Source organism: Physcomitrium patens, chromosome 26 (assembly GCF_059467195.1).
Source record: "Physcomitrium patens ecotype Gransden chromosome 26, ASM5946719v1, whole genome shotgun sequence".
NCBI classification, from domain to species: Eukaryota; Viridiplantae; Streptophyta; class Bryopsida; order Funariales; family Funariaceae; genus Physcomitrium; species Physcomitrium patens.
The window spans coordinates 8,604,710-8,616,012 of record NC_143435.1 but is presented as its reverse complement, the minus strand read 5'-3'; the positions used below and the strand labels follow the sequence as shown (position 1 = coordinate 8,616,012).

The 11,303-nt window shown below is 42.7% G+C and overlaps 2 protein-coding genes across 5 annotated transcripts; both read left to right on the top strand.

Annotated features, from left to right (window-relative positions):
- The first annotated feature begins 2,965 nt into the window (after positions 1–2,965).
- On the top strand, positions 2,966–6,326 carry LOC112277785 (UDP-galactose transporter 1). Of its 4 annotated transcripts, XM_073531568.1 has the most exons (7): positions 3,091–3,233; positions 3,731–3,872; positions 4,154–4,230; positions 4,407–4,656; positions 4,998–5,205; positions 5,363–5,594; positions 5,878–6,326. In XM_073531568.1, exons 2-7 carry the CDS (start codon positions 3,860–3,862, stop codon positions 6,094–6,096), a joined length of 999 nt encoding a protein of 332 aa, XP_073387669.1. In that variant the 5' UTR covers positions 3,091–3,233; positions 3,731–3,859; the 3' UTR covers positions 6,097–6,326. The 4 variants fall into 4 exon arrangements, with proteins under 4 accessions (XP_024366273.1, XP_073387669.1, XP_024366272.1 ...); XM_024510505.3 differs by lacking the exon at positions 4,154–4,230 and having other exon boundaries at positions 2,966–3,233; XM_073531569.1 differs by lacking the exon at positions 3,091–3,233 and having other exon boundaries at positions 3,708–3,872.
- Positions 6,327–7,977: 1,651 nt separating this feature from the next.
- Positions 7,978–10,548, top strand: LOC112278028 (eukaryotic translation initiation factor NCBP). The gene is made up of 6 exons (XM_024511016.3): positions 7,978–8,463; positions 8,833–8,928; positions 9,237–9,341; positions 9,467–9,544; positions 9,683–9,802; positions 10,044–10,548. Exons 1-6 carry the CDS (start codon positions 8,134–8,136, stop codon positions 10,173–10,175), a joined length of 861 nt encoding a protein of 286 aa, XP_024366784.1. The 5' UTR covers positions 7,978–8,133; the 3' UTR covers positions 10,176–10,548.
- The last annotated feature ends 755 nt before the right edge of the window (positions 10,549–11,303 follow it).

The following is an 11,303-nucleotide window of genomic DNA, read 5'->3' as shown; positions in this document are numbered from 1 at the left end:
AGTCCCAAACCAACTCCTACCCCTGTGCATTTGCTTCGATCCTTGATCATAACATCCCAAAAATAAACTTGTCTTAAAAAATCCAAGGAAGTACAGTTACACCTCCAACTGTGTTATTGAAGCTCCTTAGCACGTGGACTCTACACGCCTTGCTGTATTGCTTCAAACCTCGCCGAAACTGGCAGTACTATTTTTAAATGTGAAGCTACCAACTCGGTGACACTGTGCAAATTTTCTCGTAAGGGATCGATGTCGGGCCATAATGAGATATCAAGCTGCTCCATTCCAGCTTGCTACTGTAAACACGACGTAAAATCACAGACAGCTACTGCAGAAGTGTATACCCGTGAATCGGATCCAAACTACGAGGCCACTCGATCCGGCGATACCTAAACTTACAGCGAACGAGAACCAAAACTTCATCTTCCAGGGCTCTCCTCATGTCAATCCCAGAGTATGGTTAATCTAAGCAGAGGTGGAGATTCCGCTGGTCAAGCAGAGTGTTTCCAGACCATTCTAGGACCACGATTCGACCACCAGTTCGTCGTCTTCCCAGGATTCATGGGCATGGGTAACGACGGAAGCTCGACGAAGACCTGGACTGTGTGCGTCTTCTCATGGAAATAGTGGGAGATAGAAGCTACAGTCCCACTGGAATTGACTGATGGGACTCGGCCATCCCAACAAAGAAACTGCTCCCAGAAAGCTTGCGATCGAATCAAAACCTGTGACTGACCCCCGAACACGAGATCCTCCCCTCCCATCCTCTCATCTTCTTTCTGACCCCCCCCCCCCCCCCCGGTTTCTTTTCCTTCTATCCAGTGGAGCTGGTCACCGCTTGAGGCACTGCAGCTCATGGAACCTGGTAAGTTATGCACTCAAAACAGGTTGCAACGATCTGCCCAATGTCGAAACCTCGTGTGGAACGTTACGTATGGAAAACGCAACACGGCGGAGCATCGGAGCTGCCGTCAAGTGGCGGATTTGTCAGTGCAAGCGAAGCAGTTCTTGTGTCAGGAACAGCATTTCACCGCATTGTCTTCACCACCTTCCGTAGCGGATCCACCAACTTCCCCCAGCCCCAGATAAAATGCCTCTTTTAAACAACAACAACAATAACCCATCTCAGAAAAAATATATATATATATATATATTTGGCTTACCAAAGGAGGCGTTTTTAGGATTCTGTTTCCCCAGAGGTGACTGTTTTGAAATTCATATATATGTATGCATGTATGTATGTACATATATGTATATGTATATAATGTGGCATGAGATTGTCCTTGTATGAATTCTTTCATCAGATGGGCACTGCACTTTATAGTTGGGATTTTTTGTTCATTGATTTATTTGGGTGCAAATACTTTTCATTCTCTAATGGTTTTAAGTGGTTTTGGAACAAAGTGTGGGTTGTGTGAAGAAGTGGTGTAAAAAAGTTCTCCAAACACATTGTGAAGTTTTGTGGCTTAGGAAGGCGTGAAGGTTGCAATGATAGGAGTTGTTGGCTTGGAGCACACATCAAGCATGCAATGGCATGAAGACAAAGCATGTGTGTTGTATTACTTGTTTGTTTTCATACTTAGAAGAATGTATACACTTGATTAGTCAAAAGTGAGATTTTTTTACTTTTTATTTTAATTAATAGTATTTGAGAATAAAATCTACAAAGGTTTATATAATAGAAGTGCTGTTTGCAGTTTTCTCACAAAAGAATCTGGATTGGATGACAATCTTAGATGTAGTTTCTGAAATGCATACTTTCAAATGTTTTATTTTATCTTGTAGTTATATTATATATTATTGTTACATTATATATATATATATATATATATAGCAACGTCTTATGATCTACACTACTCAAATTGTCAATATTCAAGAAAATAGTACCTTTTACTTTTCCAATTCTTTATTTAAGAGGACAGTAATTTGATTAAGGATTTATTTATTTATAATAGACACAAAGTACACACAGTATTTGTTCTATATAAATGAACCTTACCCACGAGAGATTTTGTTTTTTAAAAAAAGGACTTCGTGACAAATATCACTTTAGTGTCAAAAAAGGAGATTCTGAATCGAGAGAACCCATGAGCCAAAGTAGCTACTAAAACGACCCAAGTCAACTGAGATCAACAAACAACACTTGGGGGGGGGGGGGGCACAGGGGGAACAGTGTTCACCCACATGGAGAACGAGGGAACCGAACCCATAAAGAGCATAGAGAACACAGCTTGAGAACATATGTTCCCGTCCCCCCATGCTATTGAGACGCCTCGGCACCAGGTCGAAGCGTAACAGACGCAAATGAATGCAGCAGCGATTCCTCCACACAACGCACAGAATCACGGAACAGCTGCCCCTGAGAATCACCACAAACCCACTCAGTTACTCTACAGTGCGAAACAATCGATATACAGTTTCAGTAGATTCCCAGAGTTGCAGTCTTAGCTTCATCACGGCGTGGGTGAATTTGCAGCTCTTGCAGTTGAGAGCTAGATTGAGAGAGAGAGAGAGAGAGAGAGAGAGAGATACGGGGTTACGAGTCCGGGAGGAAGAGCGAGAGTCTCAAAGAATCCCCGTTGAATACGCTCTGGTTTTTTTCGTAGTCCAATCTCGCAAAAAAAATATTTAAATTAAAAAATTTCGGCCGTGTTTCTGTGATTTTTGTGTTTTTGTGTTTTGTTTTGTTTTTGAGGGTGTTGTACGAGTTGTCGCCTTCATTCAAGTCTTGGGAGGTCAGGGAGGTCAGAACTTGGAGGGTGGGTTGAGTTGAATTGCCTTGCAAGGAGCTTTCGTAATCTTTCTGAACAGGCAATGTCGTAGATTTTGCACCTCGCATTGTGTGGGTCTTACGGTAAGTTGGACGGTCCGTAAATGTTCGAGTAGAGGCAGTGGAGTTTTGGAGGAGGTTGGGTCTGTAGCTTTTTTAGCCGTGGGGGTGCAGGTATGTGCAGGCTTGTTCGGGGTCTGGAAGCTTCATGCATGGTTTCGGGAACGCTGCTGGGGGTTTATGTTTATAGATGGTGGCGTTAGATCATGAGGTCAAGGGTAAGGAAGTTGGTGGTCGAGCACTGGGTTCATGTCTGAGCAGTTGAAGGCAGCATTGGGGGTCGAGATCGATTTAAGCTCAGGTCTTCGCGAAGATGCCTCCGTCTACGAGTAGATCGTCATCTCTGTGGGCATCATAGTAATGCCAACCACCGCTCATTGGTGATAATTGCACATTGAACGAGGTGAGATTGCTGACAAAACTAAGCTAAATTGAGAGATGTTCCTGGTGGAGCTTCAGTCTATGGGATATCAAGTTTAAAGCAGGGGAGAATATTACCCTCATGCAATGCAAAATATTAAAATCCACTTTTGTTGAGATATGATGATACGAGTTGCCGATTTAGGTATTAGATGTGCCGATCTCAAGTAATGCCTATGTAGTTTGAACCTGCGAAAGCTGTGCCGATCTCAGATATTGCCTGTGTAGGACCGAAGAGACGAAGGAATGGGCCTACGCAGTCGCTTTCAATTCTGACGATACTTAACAGAGCATGACTTGAGCATGCCTTGATCACATGTTTTAGAACGCTGAAGTCTTGATCCTTGTGATACTTTGTCTGCGCATATTTTTTATTTTTTTATTTTCATTTTTTTGTGTTCAAGGGATAGCTATGCTTGGTTAGAAGGTTTAGTGTGCTTCCGAGTGTGTTCTACGCTAAAAAATGGACTCTACCCGCAGATCTACTGACGGCGTCGAAGACAATATGGAGAAAGGGAGCTCATCGCCGGTTGGCATCACTCAATTCCGAGGAATTGTGGCGATCCTGCAGTGGTGGAGTTTCAATGTGCTGGTCATCATCATGAACAAATGGATTTTCCAGGTTCTTGACTGTGTTCTACATACGTATGCCTTTTATTTTATTATATAGGTGTCACAGATCTCGAATGGGTAATTTCCTTGACTATATCCTTCATGAGCTCGGAACAAACTCGGTGCATCGACAAGCACCATGTTAGCATCTCTTGAGTCAGATGGATTTGTGACAACAAATTATGTTATTGCTTTCTTACAAGTCCGGATGATTAAATCAGTGATTCTTTCGTGGTCTTGCTTAATTTTGCACAAAATGTCTAATTTTTCTCCTTCACAAACAAAAAATAGATTTGGCGAATTCTACTATAATCTTCTCTGAAACCGTGTGCAACGTAGAAGAACACCAGAAGATCGAACTGAGCAAGGTTTATACTGTGTTCATGGTCCCTCCTGCTGAATTCAAGCTTCTGTAGCTTGAGGGCATCGTTCTATGGAAGTCCATGTCATTAGGAATTTCGCAGGAAAAAATAAAATAGAAAATGCTCTCATTTGTGCGGCTGACTGACAAAGCTTGGGTAAAACTGGTGGTTGATTGCTTCAGAAACTCAATTTCAAATTTCCGTTGACTGTGTCTACTGTGCACTTCATCTGCTCAACGGTTGGCGCCTACATAGCAATTAAGGTGCTGAAGGTGAAGCCACTCATTGAAGTCAATCCACAAGATCGTCTGAGGCGAATCCTCCCAATGTCAATCGTTTTTTGCGTCAATATAGTGCTTGGAAACGTCAGCCTGCGTTACATACCTATTTCCTTCATGCAGACTATCAAATCCTTCACACCTGCCACTACAGGTACGCCATGTTGTTGCAAGCTATTGCGTACTTTTGTTCTCGAATTTAGTTTTCGTTTCGTTAACTGGTCCTGCTCTCATTTCACTCTTCCTTAACTGGAGATCACCATCTCACTATGACTCAAAGGGAAGTGAGTTTGTGAATGTTCAACACATTTTCCAAAATTCCTATTTTTTATGGCTTCTACTTCAGAAAATTTTGGGGTCAAGATGTGCAGCACAAGAAATAGTTGCTTATGTTTACCGTGGATAGTATGATTGTGGAGTAATACGAAGTGTTTCCTTATTTTATTTTGATTATGTTCGTCTTCGTAAGGGGTTACGGTCACTGGGAATTTTCAGTGGCGCTGCAGTGGCTGGTGTGGAAAAAATCTTTCGACCGTCGTGTTTGGCTCTCTCTGATTCCAATAGTTGGGGGAATTGTGCTGACCTCCGTCACTGAGCTCAGCTTCAATATGGCTGGTTTTTTAGCGGCTTTCTTTGGCTGTATTGTGACTTCAACAAAGACCATCTTGGCGGAATCGTTGCTTCATGGTTACAATTTTGACAGGTATGTTAACTCTGAACAGTCAAAGCTCCATTCAAAATGTCAAGATAAGTTTCATTTCAATCTACTTGATGTCAATTATATAGGTTACTACATTTGAGCTAACCTTGTGCCTAAACAATGCTAGTTCAAACAGCTAATGTGGTCAATTGCACTGCAGCATTAATACTGTGTACTACATGGCGCCACATGCAACCATGATTCTGGCCCTTCCAGCTCTTCTGTTGGAGGGTGGGGGAGTCTTGACATGGGTAGGAGCACAGGAATCACTGCTCACGCCTCTGTTTATCATAACACTCTCTGGAGTGTCCGCTTTTTGTCTCAACTTCTCCATCTTCTACGTCATTCATGCAACAACAGCTGTGACCTTCAACGTGGCAGGAAACATGAAAGTAAGACCTCTTGCTGTAATAATGCTACTTCAAAATATGGATGCCTGGTGGATATTTATCATATTAGAGCACTCCGTATGCACATGTTCGTTCAAATGGCATTTGGTAGAGATGAGGAAGCGATACCGTTCAGCAGGACTTGATCAATTTCATTTACAGTTGGCTTCTGGACGAATTGTAGCAATTACTGAATTCGAGATATAGTTCGGCAGGCGTGTCCCTTTCGGTGAAATCAACACCCATCCTTGAAAGCTGATGATTATAAATTGTTTGTGAGCTGCAGGTTGCTGTGGCAATCGTTATATCATGGCTCATCTTCAAAAACCCAATCTCTTTCATGAACGCAATTGGTTGCACAATCACTCTCGTAGGCTGCACCTTCTATGGCTACGTCCGTCACCGGATGTCAAAATTCGCATCAATGAAGGCAACCAGTGATGCTCTGGAAAACGTGCAACTTCTCCCCCAAGTAAATGAAGAGAAATCCAACCGACTGATTTAATGTTCCTGGATATAGATTATTCTGTTCTGCTCTCTGTGTTAGTATATCTCGCTCTTAAGCCATATCATTGCATCGAACTTGCGGAGTCAGTCGAGGTTTTAGGGCGAATCTTATGTCTGTAGCGCTTGTACCCATTTTATTACCTTTGTCAAGAGCAATCACAATGTAACTCTTCAGCTCTTGAAGCATTCAATTCTGTAATTGTCTATGTAACGTCGTTTACCATGCAACCAGTTCTTCGTCGTCATTTTCAGTCTATCATGACCATGTCATGCACCAAACCTGTGCATTAAGCATGTCCGGCTCATTCCATTAAGACTTTTATGGGACTTGCTGGGCATCGGTTTCAAGTTGCTCATCACACTGCCGCAAAACTTTGTCTTCTCCAGTTGTTTATGTAATAAGAAACACCAGAGACTTACGAACTTGTCGCAAGCGGGATGGCAGTCAACACATAGAAAGCCACGAACAAGTGCACCCTCATCAGAACAAGAGCACCATTACCTTCAAATGTCATGTCTGCCGATGGTGTAATCGCATTACTTCCCCACTCCAATCTACCAACACCCTCCAAAGATCTGATGATTGTATAGCAACTTGGTGGGATCAGGATGAGACACTCACCATCAAAAGGAACACTCTCTGCTGAGTATCACCAACACGTACACTGCGCAGTCTAAAACTTCGTAAGGAGTATTCAAAGTCCAGTGCAATGTCATCGACGCTGCATGGTTTGAGCTTCAGCTCACAAATCAAGCATTTAGAAACCATCCACGTAGATACATGGCACCCAGATCGGTGACGGTCCATCCTACAATCCAATCTTCCAAGACGAACTGTTCCTGGTTCAGTCGGTGAAGCTTCCTGATCTGATGCACCCATTTCAGTGCTACTCCACGTCTTCTTTTTCTTCTTCGTCTTCTTCGATGGAGACTGTGAAGATGACGCAGATGATCACAGCGTCGAAGAAACTGTGGCACAGGATGGTTGGTCTGATGCACAAGTGCATAGATCTCGCATCGAAGCGCAGATCGGGTCCTCCGACGCATGCTTTCAAACGCTTCCCTTTCATATCGTCCTCGGCATGTCCGCCAGCCCATGTTGCGTTGTTGTTGGGTCCTCTGTGGCCAAACAAAAAATGGGGTGAAGCGGAATTCACAAGCTGGAGAATGAAGTATGATAATTATTGGAAGAAAATGTGCACTTTGGCAGTTTATGATTTAGAGACGAAGCCATCTAGGTGTAAGATGGAGAAAACAAAGCTGAGTGAAAAAAACGTCAAAGGTATGAAGCAATCTATTTCGATAAGACCTTGTATAACAAATTGCAGGCCATGAAGAAAACAAAGGTATTTTATACAAGTTGTAGAGGAAAAGTTATTGGTAATTAAGATTGTGTGGAATAGATTACTGTTACGGTATTTTATTTTATTTTATTTTATTTTTTTCAACAAACCGAAAAAGAAATGTGGCTACTCTTCAAAAAATAAATTTATGCTCTCAAAAGAGGAGGAAGTTAGTCCTTCCCTCTATATAGTTCTGATTGATTCTCGTTTTTCACTTTCCAATTTCTAAACCAATTTTCTTATTTTCCAATTCATAAGCTTAACAGCATTTTCAAACCATTCCATTCATTTCCTCCAGAAAAGTTATTCCCCCACCCATTCCGATGCTTTCCCGCCCATTGTTAAATATTCATATTCATGATAAATCTTTCATAATCTTTTTTCTATGAAAATCAAAACTATACGCACATGTTTGAAATTCAATGTTGGGCATTGGAAGGTGGGCCCGCGGTGTGAAAAGGGCTCCCTGTCATCACTCAGGGCAAAGGAGATATTCATAGTCTCTATTCTCCGTCGAAACCCTAATTCGTGCGAGAGATTGTTCTCTATCAGTGAAGACCTCTCCCATCTCGTGGTTGGAAAGCGATGCGATGCGCAGGAGTGTGTTCCCGTTACTTGTGAATTGATTATTGGATTTTTTTTTCTAGGGTCATGTTGGTGTAAGTTTTAAGGGTCTCAAGTAGGTGTGAAATATGACGGAGAGTACCGCAACCAAGGAATCTGAGGGAGCGCCCGCTAGCAGCGCGCCCGTGACAAATGCTATAGATCCGGCTTCAGACGCCGCGCCTGCGACGACAACGACGGCCACGACGACAACGGCAACAGGTGGTGCGAAGTCGGAACCCGTTGTTGATGATCGACCTCCCCTACTTCCTCTATCTTCTGCCGCGACCACCGATGTAGTCACTGACCAGAGCCGAGCGAAGGACAAAGAGAATGATGAGAAGAATCGGCGTGTTCGAGAAGGTGATGATCGGGACAGACAGACTCGAGAAATTCGAGCTGGCTTACATCCTCTGCAGGTAGCTTTGGTCTGCAGTATCCCTCTTTCGACATTTGTGGAATTTGAAACCCTAATTCCTTCGCACTTCTTCGTGAGTTTGCGATGCTGGTTTTGAACCATTTGCATAGTGTGTGTTGTCTGTCGTATCGAACTCAGTAATGCATGATGCTGGTCTTGATTGGGCCAGGTGGGTACCCTCTCAACTTCGCGTCATAATTTATTTTGATGAAGTTTGTGTGAGTAATGGAATCAAGCGGGGCCGAGGTCCCTCGCATACCGCTCACTTGTTTTTAGTTTACGTTTTAATTGTTGAATTGAGCTGGAAATGTTAACTTCTTTTGCCCGGGCTTGAGAATAATCTAATGTGTTGGTCTCGTTGTGTTCACAGCACCGGTTTGTGTTTTGGTATACTCGAAGGCAGCCAGGCATTCGGTCCCAGACATCATATGAAGACAACATTAAGAAAATAGCTGACTTTAGCACTGTGAGTTATTCCTCACTACATCGCTACTTTATTCTCATAACTAACAGCTTCTTAATACGGAACGTTATTCCCTCTTCGAGAAGACGACGTGCTTGTTTTCTCTTATGAGTGATCTCAGTTTTTAGTAATCGTTCGAAAGGCTTAAGTGTCCTTCGGTCTGAAATTTCTAGTGACTTGCTCTGTACATATAGCTAGCATTTTGTAGTCAAGTTCTTTTTCTTGGCTAGCTTAGTCAGAAAGCTTGGCCAGGTTTTTACTAGGCAACATGACCTCACAAGATGGATGTTGATCTCCTTATTCAATCTCAGGTGGAAGGATTCTGGGGCATCTATTGCCACTTAGCTCGAGCATCCACTCTTCCAAATCCAACCGACTTACATTTGTTCAAGGAAGGCATTCGTCCGTTATGGGAAGTAAGTTTCAATGCCTCCTCGATTGCTGTACTTGTTTCTTGCCATGAAGACATGTATCTTTCAGGCAACCCTTACACTTCCTCTAAAAGTCCTGACTTGGTTTCGGTGCGGTGTCTGGAAAAAAGGATGCTGCTAACCGAAGTGGAGGAAAGTGGATTATCCGATTTAAAAAGCTAGTGTCTGGTCGATACTGGGAGGACCTGGTAAATTCCTACTCTGCTTTTTCCAAGTTTCATTTTTCTTGTTCGAGTTTGTATGGTTAGTCTTTGGAATGGGAAAGTGTGGAAGCTTGCTTGGTATTTCTGCTGCCGACCATCTCTCACGTCATTACGCGTTTACAGGTGTTGGCAATGATCGGGGATCAGTTGGATTTCGGCGACAGTGTCTGTGGTGCTGTTTTGAGCATTCGTTTTGGGGAGGACATCCTTAGCATATGGAACCGCAATGCTTCTGATAATCAGGTACAGCGTCAGTTCAGGCCCCACAATTTCTTCTCTTACAGAGGACACTTCCCTTGTTACTTATCAAGTTGTATATCCTTATGCTCCTACAATGCGTTCATTTTCTCGTACCACAGCCTATATGCTTCTAGACCGCTCTAATTTTTATTACAGTTTCTTATTGGTTTTGTGACGTAATCAAAGGGTCTCGTTTATAAACAGATTAACAATGGTTCGGTATTCGTGAATGAATCATGTGCAGGCTGTCATGGCTCTTCGTGATTCAATTAAGCGGCACCTTCATTTGCCTATTGGATATATGATGGAGTACAAACCTCACGATGCTTCGTTGCGTGACAATTCATCTTTCAGAAATACGTGGTTACGTGGTTAGTGGAAGTGGTTCTACACAAAGTTACACTGATATACGAGAGAGAATTACTGAAGTAGACCTCAGGGCATATAGTGAAGTGCTAGTAATGGCTCGAGTCTGTCTGGCTTCAGATGTGTAAGTGGTTGGCTTTCGGATGTGATAATCTTGTGAACTTGGTTATGACTATTTTGAGGTTTCCACGCTTGGCTTGAGTATCCGAGGTAGTTTTTTACTTTGTTCGCAGCGCTGAAAATCATGAAATGAATATTGATGTCATCAGCGTTTTACATGCAGCTTTGAATACCGACCTTTATGTGTAGTATCAAAGAATCAAGGACTAGGCAATTCGCTTTAGTTCATGTCATAAATATGATAACTAAATTTGGCTGTGGAACTAGAGTTTCTGACTCGCCTTCGTTGAAATGAGTTTTCACCTGTAGATATTGCTGTCTTTTCCACAAGACTTTTTTTTAATCCATCATTTCGTGTCTTGTTTGAAGATGAGATATTTTTTCTTAATACATGAAACATGAAACACAATCATTATTCCATTTGAGAGTGTAAATACAATGGATTCATCAACGCCGGCTTCAGACCCGTGGCATGAGTACAGAAGGCAAGCGTCGCAAATAAGACGTAACAATGTGGCGATAACCCATATGTTTTCACTCAATTTGTTTTTGTTAATGAGGGTTCACTTACGAAGTACTAAATCACGAGGTGGGCTGCGGGTGATGGTCTTCATTGACTTGAGGGAGTACGCAACCGCCAAGAATGGGGCCGCAGACGATGTCTGCCGAGAGCGTGCTGATGGCTTATCACTTGCGAAGTACAACCAGACAGATCGAACTGAATCAAGATTTGCTGGAATCCTATAGACTTGTAATTGGACGTAACTATCAGACAAGACTAAGCTCACAGTCGACTGTACTTCACTGGAAAGTTCAGAAACCTCTCCATACAGAAGATTCAGCTGTCATGTTTAGTCAAACTTATCCTCATAGGAGGTTCGTTAGTGTCGCAGGCAGGAATCATACTGATAAACAAGCTGGATCTTATTCACAGGCAGTAATAGAGAACAAAGACAAGAAATTCAAGCACCCAACTGCTGCACAGGCAAAGTGAATTCAAGAGCTGGTATTTTCTTCT